The sequence below is a fragment of the Mustelus asterias genome, chromosome 10 (genome assembly GCF_964213995.1).
Source record: "Mustelus asterias chromosome 10, sMusAst1.hap1.1, whole genome shotgun sequence".
NCBI classification, from domain to species: Eukaryota; Metazoa; Chordata; class Chondrichthyes; order Carcharhiniformes; family Triakidae; genus Mustelus; species Mustelus asterias.
Genome location: NC_135810.1, coordinates 54,068,550 through 54,087,953, shown reverse-complemented (window position 1 = coordinate 54,087,953; position 19,404 = coordinate 54,068,550). Strand labels below are relative to the sequence as shown.

General features: G+C 43.7%; 2 protein-coding genes across 6 annotated transcripts in view; one reads left to right on the top strand and one right to left on the bottom strand.

Annotated features, from left to right (window-relative positions):
- Window positions 1-19,404, bottom strand: part of LOC144499588 (uncharacterized) — a 312,004-nt gene that overhangs the window by 196,105 nt on the left and 96,495 nt on the right. The gene's annotated exons all lie outside the window — the stretch shown is intronic.
- Window positions 1-19,404, top strand: part of LOC144499587 (tripeptidyl-peptidase 2-like) — an 87,969-nt gene that overhangs the window by 21,948 nt on the left and 46,617 nt on the right. For 2 of the 5 annotated variants that reach the window (XM_078221712.1, XM_078221711.1), the window contains exons 3-5: window positions 4,737-4,886; window positions 12,272-12,742; window positions 18,686-18,835. In XM_078221712.1, coding sequence (XP_078077838.1) covers window positions 4,737-4,886; window positions 12,272-12,273 — 152 coding nt within the window. In that variant the 3' untranslated portion in view covers window positions 12,274-12,742; window positions 18,686-18,835. Of the gene's footprint in view, window positions 1-4,736; window positions 4,887-12,271; window positions 12,743-18,685; window positions 18,836-19,404 lie in introns of those variants that run through there. The other 3 variants (XM_078221710.1, XM_078221713.1, XM_078221714.1) reach the window with 3 other exon arrangements.

Sequence of the window (19,404 nt, the reverse complement as noted above, 5' to 3'; positions counted from 1 at the left end):
GGGGTGATGCTCCCTGGGTATGGGCATCCTGGCAGCGCCAGCCTCTTCCCCCTGGCACTGCCCGGGGGAACCTTGGCACTACCCACCAGGCATGGGGCAGTGCCAAGGGGTTGGGGCCTATTGTGGGCGGGACCATCGGTAGGGGTTGGCGAGGGTCCCACTGTCACTCTGGATTGGAATCTGGTTGGGACTGGAGGGAGGCCAGTGATTGGGGCGGGCTGGAGGGGGGTGGTTTGCCAGAGGTGTTTGCCTCCCAGGGGTGTCTGCCTCCCGTGGGGGGTGGTCTGCCAGGGTGGGAGGGGTCTGGAGATTGGGGTGCTCCCGGACTGGGGAAAGTTGAAGCTGGCCTGGAAATGTTCATGGAGGCTGTAATCAGGCCGTGGAGTGTTGGGGGGCAACATTGCGAGGGTCCCAGGTTGGCCAGCGATCGAGCTGGCCAGCAAATGGGAGGCTGACAGATCGGGGTCCCTGCGCATGCACAGAGGCCTGGAACTGTCCGACTCTGACGTGAATTGGCTCCGCCCCCGAGCTTTTAATGATATTCACGATTGTGACCTCTGCAGTGCACAGAGTGTGGGAGATTCGAGTCTGAACTCCCACTCGAAAAACAATCGTTATTTACATCATTGTTCCCGCCAATTCAGCACTTAGTATTTTTTGGGGAGAATTGGGCCCAATGATTGAATTTTACATTGAGTTTTAGGGAGAGAATGGGTCTAAAATTAATATTTTAAACTCAAGTGAAAGCAATTATGAAGGCATGAAAACAGAGCTAGCTAAAATGAACTTGTAAATAAGGTTAAGGGATAGGTCAATAGTGACGCAGTGACAGGCATTTAAAAGAATATCTCAGAATACACAGAATAGACAAATTATAATGAGAAATAAAAATTCCAAGGGGAAAAGTTAAAGATAGGATCAACCTGAAAGAAAGAACATATGATTGCACAAGATGGAAGTCAGAAGATTGGACAGAATATAAAACACAGCAAAGAATGATTAAGATTAATAAAGGAGGGAAAAAAGTACGAGAAAAAGCGAGCAAATAAGATCAAAGCATGAAGATTCTCTGTAAATATTTAGAGTTAACTTTGAGCATTGGTCCTATAGAAAATGGGTCTGGAAAATTAATAATGATAAATAAGGAGATGGCAGATGAGTTGAATGGGCATTTTGCACCAGTCTTCACAATAGAGAATAAAATAATAACATCCCAGATATCGCTGTAAATCAGGAAATAAAGGGAGAGCGAAATGCAGGAAAATTACATTCACCAGGGAAATGGCATTGAGCAAATTGCTGGAGCTGCGGTTGACAAGTCCCTGGGTCCTGATGGATTTCATCCGAGGATCTTAAGAGAAATTTCTAGTGAGATGAGTGATGCATTGGTTTTAATTTTCCGACATTTAGTGAAGGTTCCATTCATTTGGAAAATAGTGAATTCAAAAAGGGAGGGAGACAGAAAGCAGGAAATTACAGGCAGGTTAGCCAAACATCTGCCACAGGGAAAAAGTGAGAAGCTATTATTCAAGACATTAAAGCAGGGCGTTTAGATTAATTCCAGGTAATCAGGCAGAGTCAACATTTTGAGAGAGGGAAACCATGTTTAATCAATTTATTAGAGTTCTTTGATGAAGAAAGATGTGCTGTGGATAGAACATAGAAATACTACAGCACAGTACAGGCCCTTCAGTCCACAAAGTTGTGCCGAACATGTCCTTACCTTCGCGATTACTAGGCTTACCTATAACCCTCTTTCTTACCAAGTTCCATGCACTTAGCTAAAAGTCTCTTAAAAGACCCTATCGAATCCACCTCCACCACCGTTGCTGGCAGCCCATTCCACGCACCCACCACCCTCTCAGTGAAAAACTTACCCCTGACATCTCCTCTGTACCTAATCCCCAGCACCTTAAACCTGTGTCCTCTTGTGGCAACCATTTCTGGCCTGGGAAAAAGCCTCCGACTATCCACTCGATCAATACCTCTCAACATCTTATACACCTCTATCAGGTCACCCCTCATCCTTCGTCTCTCCAAGGAGAAAAGGCCGAGCTCACTCAACCTATGCTCATAAGGCATGCTCCCCAACCCAGGCAACATCCTTGGAAAGCTCCTCTGCTTCCTTTCTAAGGCTTCCACATCCTTCCTGTCATGAGGCGAACAGAACTGAGCACAGTACTCCAAGTGTGGTCTCACCAGGGTCTTATACAGCTGCAACATTATCTCATGACTCCAAAACTCAATTCCTCGATTGATGAAGGCCAGTACACCATATGCCTTAGAAACCACAGCCTCAACCGGCACAGCTGCTTTGAGCGTCCTATGAACTCGGAACCCAAGATCCTTCTGATCTTCCACTCTTCCAAGAGTCCTAGCATTAATATTATATTCCGCCATCCTATTTGACCTGCCAAAATAAACCACCTCACACTTATCTGGGTTGAACTCCATCTGCCACTTCTCCGCCCAGTCTTGCATCCTATCAATGTCTCGCTGCAGCTTCTGACATCCCTCCACACTATCCACAACACCTCCAACCTTTGTGTCATCAGCAAACTTACCGACCCATCCCTCCACTTACTCATCCAGGTCATTTATTTTTTTTAAAATCACAAAGAGTAAGGTTCCCAGAACAGATCCCTGGGGCACTCAACTGGTGACCGACCTCCATGCAGAATATGATCCATCGTTAAAGGGAACCGGTGGATACTGGACCTAAGAATTCCAGAAGGCATTTGATAAGGTGTCACATTAAAAGTTAATGCGGAAAATAAAAGGTGATGGTGGGGGTAAGGAGGGAAGTGATGTTAAATATTGGCTTGGATAGAAAATTGGCTGGCTCACAGTAAACAGAGGGTAGGCATAAATGGGTTATTTTCTGGTTGGTAAGATGTAAAGAATGGTGTGCCACTGGGATCAGTACTGGGGCCTCAAGCTTTTAAAATTTGTATAAATTACTTGGATGAAGTGACCAAAGGTATGGTTGCTGATGATATAAAGGTAGGTAGGAAAGTGAGATGTGTGGAGGATATAAGATGGCTGCAAAGAGATAAAGATGGTTTGTGTGTGGGCAAAGATCTGACATGGAGTGCAACATGGGAAAATACAAAATTGTTCATTTTGATTGGACGAATAAAAAGAAACATAGTACATAAATGATGAGATTGCAGAGCTCAGAGGTACAGAGGAATCTGGTCTCTTAGTCATGGTTCACAAAAGATTAATTTGCAGGTACAGCAGGTAATTAGGACAGCAAATAGAATGTTATTGTTTAGTGTGAGGTGAATCGAATACAAAAGTAGGGATGTGATGCTTCAACTGTACAGGGCATTGGTAAGATCACATCTAGAACACTATATGCAGTATTGGTCTCCTTATTTCAGGAAGGATGTAAATGTATTGGAAGCAGTTCAGAGAAGGTTTGATGAAGTAATACTTGAAGTGGGAGGGTTGGACAAGCTCAGCTTGTGTCTGCAGGAGTTTAGAAGAATAAGAGGCAGCTTATTTGAAGCATATAAGATTCTGAGGGATCTTGACAGGGTGGATGTGGAAAGGATGTTTCTTCTTATGCAGGAATCTAGAACTTGGGGGTCACTGAAAATTAATAAAACAATTGAACACTACAAAAGCCATCATGAATTCAAGAGGTCAAGTTCTATGTCATTATGACTATATGTTTGCCATTTGGGCATCTTGCTCACCTTGCGTTAGGGAGAGAAACAAACTATTCAGCTATTCCATTCTTCACTCCCTTCAAGACACCAGATGAAGCTTTTTGGAATTTTAAAATGGCCTTTATTCAAGCTGTAGCTCAGCAAACAGCTTTCCACAATGTGGTCTACTGATCCCCAGAACAAAGGAATACAATGGTAATTATATCTTTAGGCTCAGCTGCAAGTAATTAACATGCATAAATCAAGATTGCACACTCATTCAAAAGTAATCAATATCCAATCCTAACTAATAGTTCTGATCACTTCTTTCATTTCCCACAGTGTGTTTAACCAATTACAACTACTCTACACTTGCCTAATTACAATATCCAATCATTAACATGGCACATACACAGAGCTATATTATCAATAAATACATGCTTATGGTCCTGGACTGTCTGGCACCTGGGTACTTCTTTCTGGTACCAACCAAATAAACAAACTCAAAGTAACTCAGGGACAAAATTAAAAGGAGCAGCTCCCTAAAAGAAGGGGGAGCAGCTCGAACAAAAAACAAAGTCGAAAGAAAACTTAAAACATCAACTTAAAATGTGATTGCCGGAGTCTATTATACACCCCAGCCCCTGCGGTGCCCAGCGGGCACGGAAGGCGTCAACTGCACCCGCAGACACTGCATGTTCCCTCTCCAGGGACACCTGGCCATGAATATAGCCGCGTTAGAGGGGCAGAGAGTCGGGATGGACGACCCCATCAATTGCCCGCTGCCTGGACCTATTGATAGCTCGCCTTGCCAGGCCCAGGAGCAGGTTCACGAGGAAGTCATCCTCCCGACCCGCCCCCCTCCGCACCAGGCTGGCACCCTGGGTAGTGACTTATGACTCATATGAAAACACACTGCAGTCCTGGGCTGTTATAAGAAGGCAGTGATATATGCAGTTACAGCCTTTTTTGTTGTCCCTCAGAGCCCTTTGTTCATTGTTTTTGCAGCTGTACCTTGCAGCTCTAGCAGTCTCCCAGCCTTTGTTGCATTGAATAATTTTAACCGTTTCAACTTGCCAGGCCCCAGAAGATCACTGAAGACCTTCCTGAATTGTACTCTGGTCCCACTTAGTCTGACAGACAGGACGCCACCTGCCACTCCGAAGAAATCAAATTATTTCTGCAAACTCTTACCGCACCCCAGAAGATCCAGCAAGGCTTTGATGAATTGTGAGTCCACGCTTCCGTAACAGAATTCCGTATTGCTGCTCTTTACTCTTACATACTCGGTAATGATAGTCTGCCTACAGTCACATTAATGGCTAACAAATGCCCTTTAAATTAGCCTTGCCATGTCTCGCTACCACCTCCCGAATATACCTGCCCCCCCTAATTGGATGGCAATCAACAAGGACAAGTCACTAATTGGTTGCCTCATGCAAAGTTTTGCTGAATGCCATGCCATGCAACAACCTTGAGTGAAGTTGGGACCCAGGAATTATTCCAACATCAGTTTTGCAACCCAGCCGGTAATATCCAACCCTATAAGAATGGAACTGGCAATATTTATAAAAGAGAGTTTAGAGATGGGTGATGTGGACAAAGAAGGGGCACAGACAGTTCTTGGAGTGGCTGGAGCTCAAAGATTTTTTAAAACGTGTTAAATTAGTAGGATAGAACACTGGCAACCAAATTGTGGGAGGGAAATGGAAGAGAAAATCAGAAGTCAGATTAGAGAGATGAAGAGGAAAAACAATTATTGTTCTGGGAGGTCTTCATTACCCACTTATTAATTGAGACAAGGAGAGAAAAAAAAGGGAACTGAAATCCTCAAGTACTTGCAGGACTGAAGATTGGCCAATGCAGAGCTCATTTTTAAAGGGGAAACAGAACTAATTCAGGTAATTACAGCCCAGCTAGCATCACATCTGTGAGAGGGACATTTTTAGAGTGTCTAATTAAGAATTAAATTACTAGCAATGCAGATAAAGGGAAAATAGAATGGGCCAAGATTGATTTCAAAAGGAATGATTGTGCTTGACAAACTTCACAGAGTTTGTTGAGTCGGTTTCAGGTTTGGTCGATGGGGAATTACAGAGAACGAAGTGTAGACTTCAAATATTTTGACAATGTCTCTACAGGAGCTTTCTGTCTCGGAAGATGATTGTTTGAGCCGTGGTGGTCAACTCTGTGTTAAGTATTTCCTGGTGTGGCTTAGAAACCCCATTTGACATGGTAATCTCTGCTGCAATTGCTGTAGTGGAAGACCGAGAAGGTTGAGAAGTTGTACGATTCACTGGCCTCTGTTTTCTCTGGATCCTCCTCTTATCCAGCTGAGCTTTTTGGTTCTGTTCACCTTTTTCAATGCCCTTCCAAACAATCAGCTTCCAGAGGTCATGGAGGTTAGCGAGTGTCTCCCAGTTATCGGCGACAATATCCACCATCATCATATCTTCCTTGCGAGTGTCCTTGTACTGGAGGTATGGACACCTAACAGGCCGTGACCCAGTGGCCAATTCATGGTACAAATGGTCCTTGGCTATACAACTGTCATCCATCTGATAAAACAGCCAGTGCAATTGTTGCTAGTTTACCAATGTGCAGATGTTAATGGAATTGGTATGCTCCAGGTGGTTGTGGAGTCTAGAAATATGAAGGAATCAATAACCAGATATCTTTTGACACAGATCATAGTGGTAGCATGTATGAAGGGATCAATAAAGAAAACAGCTCAATTGAAAAGGCAGGAGAAGTCATCGGTGACTACAGTAAACAGTTGGAGAGATGGGTGGAACACTGCCTCTAGGGAGAACACTGTTATATAGGAAGTTGCAGATTCCATAGAAAGCCTACTTGTCGTGGAGCTACATACTGAATCTACAGTGGAGGATCTTTGGATGGCAACATCCTGGACTCTGACATTTGTCTTCCTGATGCCAATGGTCAAACCAAATCCCTTTCAGATGTCAGAGAGTCTGTTCATTTGCTGCTGACATGTTCCTTGGTATGGAATATTATTGCGGCATCATCAGCATGGAGCAACTCTCTGATGAGACCTTGATGCACCTTTGTCCTGGACCTCAGGTGAATAAGGCTGAACAGCTTTCCATCGGTTCTGGTATATGGGGAGACACTATCTGCAGAGGACATGAAGACAAATGTCAGCAACAAAGAGAAGAATATGCCAGAGTATTGGTTCCAGAACGCAACTTTGTTTGAATCCACTGTGGCTCTCAAAAGGTTCTGATGTTTCAACATCAGAGCTGACCTTGCCGAACATGTGATCATGGAAAGAGGAGATCACTTTGAGCAGCTTCACTCAACAGCCAATTTTCTCCAGCAGCTTAAATTAGACTGCTTCTGTTCACATAGCCGAGTGCCTTTCTGAGATTGATGAAGGTAAGGTATAGTGGTCTCCTTTGTTCATGGCAATTGTCCTGCAGCTGCCACACTGAGAAAGTCATGTCAATTGTCGACATTCTAGTTCTGAAACCACACTGGGATTTAGGATAGTGTTCAGCCAGGATCTGCAGGCTGACACGGACAAAATGAGAAAATACTTTTCCCACAATGTCTCAATAGTTGATGAATTCGCTGTGGTTGCCCTTGTTCTTGTACAGAGTCACAATCTTTGCATCACACATACCCTGGGGCACTGCAGTCTCCCTTCAGCTGACACAGAATCTCATACAGATGCTGCAGAGTACTGGTTTCCCATGCTTGATGAGTATGCCATCAGCACTTGGAGCCTAATCCGTGGCAAGCGAGTCAATAGCTCAATATCCAGCTCTGCCCATGACAGGTAGGCTTTCTATAGATTCTGCAACTTCCTGTATAACAACGTTCTCCTGAGAGAACCAACTCAAGGTAGTGTTCCGCCCATCTCTCCAACTGTTTATTGCAGTCATTGATGACTTCTCCTGTGGCTGAAGACAAGGCTGGCAAAAATACACTTTACACATTTGCCAGCAGATGGTGAAACATAATGAACCATTCATCGATGGTGAAGTTATCAAGGACGCTTCGACAGTTGCTGCTGACACCTTGGCCAAAGACTTTAAAAATAAAGATGAAATTATGACAGCTATCAAGAGCGAAGGGTGGAATTGTTGTCTGAGGACATCTCAGCAAATTAATGTCGACTTATCATGCTGTGAATGTTTCTCACTGCAGTTTGATGAATCAGGAGTTATGACAGATATGGTCCAGCTGATTGAATACAATGTGACCAAAAACAAAGACTCAACAACAAAAGTGGACTTTCTCACTCTTTTGCCACTCCACTCAAAGGGAGGACAAGAAGCGAGGATATTTACAACAAATTCAAAACTCATATGACTGAGAAAAACATTTCGATCAAGAAATTGGTTTCTTTCACACCGTGAAAGCGAGGTAGCAATGCAGGCTTTGTGGCACTTTGCACATATGATCCTGAGTTCTCCTTTGTCAATTAGAACTGTGTTATCTATCAACAAGTGGGAGCGAGCTGGGTTATTGACTTTTCTCATGTAATGACAGTCGTTGTCAAGATTGTCAACTCAATTCATGCCAAACATCTGCAAATTTGTTTGTTCAAATTGTTACTCGAGCTTCATGCCACCAATGGTGAGCTCATCCTTCATGCAGAGGTAAGGTGGTTAATTTGAGGAAAGGTCCTCCAGAGAGTTTTGGATCTGCTCCCTGAAATTGTCACCTTTCTTAAATTTGAGGTGTACAGCGACCTGTCAGATAATGCATGGGTTGCTAGACTTGATATTTCTTATGGATATAAGTGCAAAACTGAATGAACTGAATCACGGACTGTTAGGAGAGACAGAGACTTGTCACACATGATCAGTACAGAGAATGTGTTCAAGTTGAAACTGGGCCTGTGGTCCTCCCAAATAAAGACACAGCCACTGGAGTGTGGTGACGAGGGAATTACTGAGCACTTCCCAAATCTGGAGACAAGGTTCCATCCAAACATCTTTGTCCCCCTGAACAAATTGGAAAACAAATTCAACAGACAATGTCAGGAGTTAGACAAGATTAAACAAATCACTATGCTTGTCTCACATCATTTTCTTCAAGTGGACATTGGAGAACCGACAGCAAAATTTTGGCAGGTGTTTGAACAGAGCAGTGGCCTTGACGTAGAAATCATCACCATGCAAGATGACATAGAACTGAAAATTAGGTCAAGGGGCAAAGACTTTTGGGGATTTGTAAACAGAGACAAGTACCCTTTTCTGACATTCTGTGCACTCAAGGTGAAGGCATACTTTGGTTCACCTGTGAGATGGCTTTTTCCCAGATGAAAATGTCACTGATGCCATCTGATAGGCTGTATGAGACTGGCCATTTCAATCTACAACACAAACATCACAGCACTCCCAGAAAGTCAGAAAAGATGAGTGTTATGCACGGCATACATTTTAGGGGGTTTTCGTAAAGTCGAATTTTTAAGAGCAGATCTTGTGCTGCATTTAGATTCTGAAAGTGATCTTGTGCTTCAATAGGTTGGAGACCACTGTTGGAGAGTCCTGAGGATTGGGCATGTGTATCATAAACTTCAGTGCTTGCTTGAAACATGCAGTGCATACATTTCACACAGATCTTTTTAGATCTTTTGAGATTATTGCTTAAAATGCTAAAGGTTAAAGTTTATTTATTAGTGTCATAGGTGGGCTTACATTAACACTGCAATGAAGTTACTATGAAAATTCCCTCGTACCCACACTCAGGTACGCTGAGGGAGAATTTAGCATGGCCAATGTACCTAACCAGCATGTCTTTCGGACTGTGGGAGGAAACTGGAGCAACTGGAGGAAACCCACAGAGACACGAGGAGAATGTGCAGACTCCACATGGTCACCCAAGGTGGGAATCGAACCCGGGTCCATGGCGCTGTGAGGCAGCAGTGCTAACCACTGTGGCACTGCTGCCTCTGCTGTCTCCATGGCCGATTTGAATTCTGTGAACTTGAATTCATCCAAAATTTTACTGCCCGTTTACTAATGCAAGTTAAGTGTCACATCTATTTCTCGTTTGAACACTGACCTGCATCAGCTCCCAGTCTGGTAATGCCTTTATTTCAAAATTAATTTTCTTGTTTTCAAGAGTGAGGAGCGAGCAGGAAAATTGAATTAAAGCCCAAAATAAAACATGAGTGTATTGAATAGTGGAGAACTTTTGAACACAAGAAATAGGAGCAGGAGTACATCTCCAGGGAGGGAGATAAAGAGGGATTTTAAAACGTATTTAGAAAGGTGACGAACAATGGAGAATTGGAGCTGGGCAAGTATACATACATTACTAACAAGATGCGAGGAGCCTGAGGCATGTGCCTCACCTGGAATCTTGCACTGACGTCCTGTCTGAAAGTTACAGGCACTTAAATTAAGATTAACTCCTGGGTTTCCTCTTTCTGATTAACTGTGGCATGTCCTGCCAGAAACTTAACAACGCTGCTATTATATCATACCCTACAGATCTGCCTCAACTTTCCTGATTTTGACAGTGTGAGGTTGGACATTGCACAGAAAAGTTCCCTTACTCCCTTCAGAATTAGAACCATAGGTGCATTGATAAACTGAGTTTCATTAATAATGCTTGCAGGCTTTTCAAGTTAATGTCTAATTCAGCACCATTCTTTCTGACTGGTTGCTCAGTTGTCTTGTTAATTAAAATGCATCAGAACATAGCGATAGGAAGAGGATATTCAGCACCTCAAACCTGAACTCCATTTGCTTGCCTTTTCTCCATATTTTTTGATACTTGGGACAGGGTTTTCTGGCCACGCTCACCCTGAAACTGGAAAATCCTGCATGAGGTCAACGGATCTTTCCATGGTCTGCCTCTTGCCCACTACGATTTCTGTGATGGGCGGAACAGAAAAATCCACCTCCATGACCCAACAAAATGTACTAATTGCAGTTCTGACATTTTCAGTTGACCTTGCCCCTGCAGTCTTTTGCAAGGGAGAATTCCAGAATTCCATGAATCCTGGTATGCAAAGGGATTATTAACTGCACACTAACAAAAATGTAAGAACTATTTTCTTCAAATACATAAACAGATCCCCAGAGTCCCACTGGTGAACAATCGGAAAAAAGGGGATGGAGACTGAGGTTTCCAAATGTGCTGAGGAAGTATCACAGACACAAGAGAGTTGAGGAAAGCTGGAAAGGACCTACTGTAATGCTGTCATGTTGGCATTCTACATGTCTTCTTCAGTGGCATCCACTATCCCTCGAGGTTCTGCTGCAGGATTGAAGAATCGAGTGAGGGCTTGCACGGAACAGGCTAAACCTGTGTACCCATTTTGTGCAAGGGTCTTTAAACAGGCACAGAGTCTTCCTTGGCACATTAAAAGTGATCCAGTGCTGATTTCTGGTGGCCAGAAAAAGGCCAACAGCAAGGACTAACAAGGTGGCTATGCTGTTGACACGGTTTAGGTGTAATAGCCTGCACCCAGAAATTGGGATAAATTATGATACTTTTATGTGCAAAAATGAGGAAGACACAGACCAATTTCTCTTCTCGCGAATATTTTTACTGTAAGTGGGTCATGCCGAGTACCAGAATGTTGCACCAAGCCCACAATGTGAAAAAATGATGGCAGCTGAGTGAGGTGACTTTGTGCAAGCTGTCCCCAGCATACTCTCTAATTCAATCTTTTACTCTCGTTCTGTGCTCTTAAAACTTAACTCTAACACCTTTAAATTGTCCAATAGTGTTCTCTTTGCTGATCTTTCTCTTCACCCTGTCTGGAATCTGCAACACCATATTCTGCAGCCTCTCCTTTCCTTCTACTCTATGTACTCCATGAACGATTCAGAAAGGGTGTCAGTGCAAGGTTCCAGTGAGGCATTTGCTTTAGGCTTGTGCAACTTGCCTCTTGTTAGTCATGTATGTATACTTGCTCACCTCCAATTCTCCATTGTTTGTTTTGCGCACGGGAAACAATGCTTTTCACTCTATCCCAATAATAAATCAAAATGTGAATTCTGTTTGATACCACTGCTCTAAAGTTCTGACACTAATTCTGTGCCAAAGTCTGTAGTTTTTGTTACCCACAAGGAAAAATAAATTGCCAGCAAACATTTGGTCGATCTTCCTCAGCTGCAAACCCGCTATCCATTGCAAACACCACTGCAATGCCCAGGTTTGACGGTAATGTGTGTGCACTCTGCTCACAGGCAGCAGCTGGTCCCCAGGAGCCAGCCTACCGGCACGTGCCTCTTTCCCGCGGCAAGTGTCACCTGGCAACGAGCGTCACACAATAGCGTCGCCTATCCAATAGATAGCGGGGGGGGAGATTTTACTTCATTCTTTAAAAATAAGGGCAAAAGTAGGAGCAGAAACACCAGCACGTCTAAAGTACAAAATAAGTCACAGTAATTGTATTTGAAATGTTTACTTATTTCCTCCTGTGTGTGAATACTGTTATATTTTCTGGTCTCCCTCCCACACCGCCCCCCCCCCCCCCAAGTGTGGGTAATGGGCTGAGCCATTGTGACCGAGCAATGGCGCTGGGCAGGCGGTGACGGGGAGCCGGGACCATCCAGTTCAGTGTCGGCGCTGACCTGACACGTTGTGGCTTAACAATATTTTGCACTGTATTTTTTTAAAAGAAAGAAAAACAGTTTCGAGGAATCGGTTCGTGTTCCTCATCCTGACTCTCCGTTTCTCGGCTCCAGTTTCCCGGTGACATCGAGGTTGAATTGGGAGCTTCGCGTGTGTGCGGGCGCGCGCAGGCGCGTTGGCCGACCTGCCGAGCCGCCATGTTGCAGACTCTGTACGAGAGGTCGGGGCTGAAAACAGTGATTGAAACTTTGGCGATATGGTGCGGCTACAAACTCCTCTACGATTTCATGTACAACTTGCTGTCCTCTACGATTTCATGTACAACTTGCTGTCGTTCCCGTGGACCACGAACCTGGGCATCGTCATCTTGGTGATCGCGATTTTGCTAATAGTCTGGGGCCTCGTGGTCTTGATCATGAAATTCGTGGGCAAGTTCATCCAACGGGAGAAGGAGAAGAAGGAAGAATAGCTTACTGAAGTCGGTAAAATCGACGACTGCACACTATCCGCGCTGCAAGGTACGTGCCCGGTGTTATCCTGTTACTGAGTATTGGAATACCCCGTGTTTGTGTGTGACAGGGAGTTAATTGGGTGTTTGGGAGTCTTGTATTGTCCACCTCCCATTATCACCATCATCTGCTGTTGGAAAATATTTTGTTCATGTGCTTAATCACTGCAACGTACAATTTGTCCAAATTTACCTCTACCTTTTAACAGGTCGTAATTTTCTTGATTTAGGGAGGCGGCAAACAACGTAATTATTTGGAACATTTTTCAGTCTACCAGATTGTATCCTCCTGGTAAATTTCTATATCCCATTCAGCACATTAAACTTTATTCGCACCACTACATGCACAATGTGTACCATCTACAAAATGCACTGCAGAACTCATCAAGGTTTCTTAGTCAGCACCTTCCAAATTCTCAACCTCCAGCTCCGAGAATAACAAGGGCAGAAGATGCAGGGGAACACCACAATCTACAAGTTCAACTTCGTCAAGCAAAATCACGCCTTCGCACTATATCACCATTCTTTAATTGTCATGGGTAATAAATTCTGGCCTTGCATACAAAATTGCAAAGATTAGTGGAAAACGAGAGGGTTGGGAAATCTTTAAAGGCCAACAGAGAGCTGCAAAAAAACTATAAAGAAAAGTGAGATAGACTATGAGAGTAAACTAGCTCAGAATACAAAAACAGATAGCAAAAGTTTCTACAGATATATAAAAAGAAAAAGAGCGGCGAAGGTAAACATAGAGGCTAAGCAGGGGGATTTAATAATGGGAAATGAGGAAGTGGCCGAGGCATTGAACAGGTATTTTGTGTCGGACTTCACAGTGGAAAACACAAATAACATGCCCAAAATTGATGATGAGAAGGCAATGACAGGTGAGAATCTAGAAACGATCATTATCACTAAAGAAGCAGTGTTAGGTAAGTTAATGGGGCTAAAGGTAGTGTTATGGTTGAGGTTAGAAACTCTAATGTATTTTATGAAGCCCATCTGAATCATAAATGTTGTATCTTGAATTTGGCTAGGATAAACATGATATATTCCACTTCCACAGGGGGTGATGCTCCCTGGGTATGGGCATCCTGGCAGCGCCAGCCTCTTCCCCCTGGCACTGCCCAGGGGGAACCTTGGCACTACCCACCAGGCATGGGGCAGTGCCAACGGGTTGTGGCCTATTGTGGGCGGGACCATCGGTAGGGGTTGGCGAGGGTCCCACTGTCACTCTGGATTGGAATCTGGTTGGGACTGGAGGGAGGTCAGTGATTGGGGCGGGCTGGAGGGGGGTGGTTTGCCAGAGGCGTTTGCCTCCCAGGGGTGTCTGCCTCCCGTGGGGGGTGGTCTGCCAGGGTGGGAGGGGTCTGGAGATTGGGGTGCTCCCGGACTGGGGAAAGTTGAAGCTGGCCTGGAAATGTTCATGGAGGCTGTAATCAGGCCGTGGAGTGTTGGGGGGCAACATTGCAAGGGTCCCAGGTTGGCCAGCGATCGAGCTGGCCAGCAAATGGGAGGCTGACAGATCGGGGTCCCTGCGCATGCACAGAGGCCTGGAACTGTCAGACTCTGACGTGAATTGGCCCCGCCCCCCGAGCTTTTAATGATATTCATGATTGTGACCTCTGCAGTGCACAGAGTGTGGGAGATTCGAGTCTGAACTCCCACTCGAAAAACAATCGTTATTTACATCATTGTTCCCGCCAATTCAGCACTTAGTATTTTTTTGGGAGAATTGGGCCCAATGATTGAATTTTACTTTGAGTTTTAGGGAGAGAATGGGTCTAAAATTAATATTTTAAACTCAAGTGAAAGCAATTATGAAGGCATGAAAACAGAGCTAGCTAAAATGAACTTGTAAATAAGGTTAAGGGATAGGTCAATAGTGACGCAGTGACAGGCATTTAAAAGAATATCTCAGAATACACAGAATAGACAAATTATAATGAGAAATAAAAATTCCAAGGGGAAAAGTTAAAGATAGGATCAACCTGAAAGAAAAAACATATGATTGCACAAGATGGAAGTCAGACGATTGGACAGAATATAAAACACAGCAAAGAATGATTAAGATTAATAAAGGAGGGAAAAAAGTACGAGAAAAAGCGAGCAAATAAGATCAAAGCATGAAGATTCTCTGTAAATATTTAGAGTTAACTTTGAGCATTGGTCCTATAGAAAATGGGTCTGGAAAATTAATAATGATAAATGAGGAGATGGCAGATGAGTTGAATGGACATTTTGCACCAGTCTTCATAATAGAGAATAAAATAATAACATCCCAGATATCGCTGTAAATCAGGAAATGGAAGGGAGAGCGAAATGCAGGAAAATTACATTCACCAGGGAAGTGGCATTGAGCAAATTGCTGGAGCTGCGGTTGACAAGTCCCTGGGTCCTGATGGATTTCATCCGAGGATCTTAAGAGAAATGTCTAGTGAGATAAGTGATGCATTGGTTTTAATTTTCCGACATTTAGTGAAGGTTCCATTCATTTGGAAAATAGTGAATTCAAAAAGGGAGGGAGACAGAAAGCAGGAAATTACAGGCAGGTTAGCCAAACATCTGCCACAGGGAAAAAGTGAGAAGCTATTATTCAAGATATTAAAGCAGGGCGTTTAGATTAATTCCAGGTAGCCAGGCAGAGTCAACATTTTGAGAGAGGGAAACCATGTTTAATCAATTTATTAGAGTTCTTTGATGAAGTAAGATGTGCTGTGGATAGAACATAGAAATACTACAGCACAGTACAGGCCCTTCAGTCCACAAAGTTGTGCCGAACATGTCCTTACCTTAGCGATTACGAGGCTTACCTATAACCCTCTATCTTACTAACTTCCATGTACTTATCCAAAAGTCTCTTAAAAGACCCTATCGAATCCGCCTCCACCACCGTTGCTGGCAGCCCATTCCACGCACCCACCACCCTCTCAGTGAAAAACTTACCCCTGACATCTCCTCTGTACCTAATCCCCAGCACCTTAAACCTGTGTCCTCTTGTGGCAACCATTTCTGGCCTGGGAAAAAGCCTCCGACTATCCACTCGATCAATACCTCTCAACATCTTATACACCTCTATCAGGTCACCCCTCATCCTTCGTCTCTCCAAGGAGAAAAGGCCGAGCTCACTCAACCCATCCTCATAAGGCATGCTCCCCAACCCAGGCAGCATCCATGTAAATCTCCTCTGCTCCCTTTGTAAGGCTTCCACATCCTTCCTGTCATGAGGCGAACAGAACTGAGCACAGTACTCCAAGTGTGGTCTCACCAGGGTCTTATACAGCTGCAACATTATCTCATGACTCCAAAACTCAATTCCTCGATTGATGAAGGCCAGTACACCATACGCCTTCTTAACCACAGCCTCAACCTGCACAGCTGCTTTGAGCGTCCTATGAACTCGGAACCCAAGATCCTTCTGATCTTCCACTCTTCCAAGAGTCCTAGCATTAATATTATATTCCACCATCCTATTTGACCTGCCAAAATAAACCACCTCACACTTATCTGGGTTGAACTCCATCTGCCACTTCTCCACCCAGTCTTGCATCCTATCAATGTCTCGCTGTAACTTCTGACATCCCTCCACACTATCCACAACACCTCCAACCTTTGTGTCATCAGCAAACTTACCGACCCATCCCTCCACTTACTCATCCAGGTCATTTATTTTTTTTAAAAATCACAAAGAGTAAGGTTCCCAGAACAGATCCCTGGGGCACTCAACTGGTGACCGACCTCCATGCAGAATATGATCCATCGAAAAAGGGAACCGGTGGATACTGGACCTAAGAATTCCAGAAGGCATTTGATAAGGTGTCACATTAAAAGTTAATGCGGAAAATAAAAGGTGATGGTGGGGGTAAGGAGGGAAGTGATGTTAAATATTGGCTTGGATAGAAAATTGGCTGGCTCACAGTAAACAGAGGGTAGGCATAAATGGGTTATTTTCTGGTTGGTAAGATGTAAAGAATGGTGTGCCACTGGGATCAGTACTGGGGCCTCAAGCTTTTAAATTGCCCAAATGGCAAACATATAGTCATAATGACATAGAACTTGACCTCTTGAATTCATGATGGCTTTTGTAGTGTTCAATTGTTTTATTAATTTTCAGTGACCCCCAAGTCCATCAGGACCCAGGAATTTCAAATCAATTTAAAATTTGTATAAATTACTTGGATGAAGTGACCAAAGGTATGGTTGCTAAATATGCTGATGATACAAAGGTAGGTAGGAAAGTGAGATGTGTGGAGGATATAAGATGGCTGCAAAGAGATAAAGATGGTTTGTGCGTGGGCAAAGATCTGACATGGAGTACAATATGGGAAAATACAAAATTGTTCATTTTGATTGGACGAATAAAAAGAAACATAGTACATAAATGATGAGATTGCAGAGCTCAGAGATACAGAGGAATCTGGTGTCTTAGTCATGGTTCACAAAAGATTAATTTGCAGGTACAGCAGGTAATTAGGACAGCAAATAGAATGTTATTGTTTAGTGTGAGGTGAATCGAATACAAAAGTAGGGATGTGATGCTTCAACTGTACAGGGCATTGGTAAGATCACATCTAGAACACTATATGCAGTATTGGTCTCCTTATTTCAGGAAGGATGTAAATGTATTGGAAGCAGTTCAGAGAAGGTTTGATGAAGTAATACTTGAAGTGGGAGGGTTGGACAAGCTCAGCTTGTGTCTGCAGGAGTTTAGAAGAATAAGAGGCAGCTTATTTGAAGCATATAAGATTCTGAGGGATCTTGACAGGGTGGATGTGGAAAGGATGTTTCTTCTTATGCAGGAATCTAGAACTTGGGGGTCACTGAAAATTAATAAAACAATTGAACACTACAAAAGCCATCATGAATTCAAGAGGTCAAGTTCTATGTCATTATGACTATATGTTTGCCATTTGGGCATCTTGCTCACCTTGCGTTAGGGAGAGAAACAAACTATTCAGCTATTCCATTCTTCACTCCCTTCAAGACACCAGATGAAGCTTTTTGGAATTTTAAAATGGCCTTTATTCAAGCTGTAGCTCAGCAAACAGCTTTCCACAATGTGGTCTACTGATCCCCAGAACAAAGGAATACAATGGTAATTATATCTTTAGGCTCAGCTGCAAGTAATTAACATACATAAATCAAGATTGCACACTCATTCAAAAGTAATCAATATCCAATCCTAACTAATAGTTCTGATCACTTCTTTCATTTCCCACAGTGTGTTTAACCAATTACAACTACTCTACACTTGCCTAATTACAATATCCAATCATTAACATGGCACATACACAGAGCTATATTATCAATAAATACATGCTTATGGTCCTGGACTGTCTGGCACCTGGGTACTTCTTTCTGGTACCAACCAAATAAACAAACTCAAAGTAACTCAGGGACAAAATTAAAAGGAGCAGCTCCCTAAAAGAAGGGGGAGCAGCTCGAACAAAAAACAAAGTCGAAAGAAAACTTAAAACATCAACTTAAAATGTGATTGCCGGAGTCTATTATACACCCCAGCCCCTGCGGTGCCCAGCGGGCACGGAAGGCGTCAACTGCACCCGCAGACACTGCATGTTCCCTCTCCAGGGACACCTGGCCATGAATATAGCCGCGTTAGAGGGGCAGAGAGTCGGGATGGACGACCCCATCAATTGCCCGCTGCCTGGACCTATTGATAGCTCGCCTTGCCAGGCCCAGGAGCAGGTTCACGAGGAAGTCATCCTCCCGACCCGCCCCCCTCCGCACCAGGCTGGCACCCTGGGTAGTGACTTATGACTCATATGAAAACACACTGCAGTCCTGGGCTGTTATAAGAAGGCAGTGATATATGCAGTTACAGCCTTTTTTGTTGTCCCTCAGAGCCCTTTGTTCATTGTTTTTGCAGCTGTACCTTGCAGCTCTAGCAGTCTCCCAGCCTTTGTTGCATTGAATAATTTTAACCGTTTCAACTTGCCAGGCCCCAGAAGATCACTGAAGACCTTCCTGAATTGTACTCTGGTCCCACTTAGTCTGACAGACAGGACGCCACCTGCCACTCCGAAGAAATCAAATTATTTCTGCAAACTCTTACCGCACCCCAGAAGATCCAGCAAGGCTTTGATGAATTGTGAGTCCACGCTTCCGTAACAGAATTCCGTATTGCTGCTCTTTACTCTTACATACTCGGTAATGATAGTCTGCCTACAGTCACATTAATGGCTAACAAATGCCCTTTAAATTAGCCTTGCCATGTCTCGCTACCACCTCCCGAATATACCTGCCCCCCCTAATTGGATGGCAATCAACAAGGACAAGTCACTAATTGGTTGCCTCATGCAAAGTTTTGCTGAATGCCATGCCATGCAACAACCTTGAGTGAAGTTGGGACCCAGGAATTATTCCAACATCAGTTTTGCAACCCAGCCGGTAATATCCAACCCTATAAGAATGGAACTGGCAGTATTTATAAAAGAGAGTTTAGAGATGGGTGATGTGGACAAAGAAGGGGCACAGACAGTTCTTGGAGTGGCTGGAGCTCAAAGATTTTTTAAAACGTGTTAAATTAGTAGGATAGAACACTGGCAACCAAATTGTGGGAGGGAAATGGAAGAGAAAATCAGAAGTCAGATTAGAGAGATGAAGAGGAAAAACAATTATTGTTCTGGGAGGTCTTCATTACCCACTTATTAATTGAGA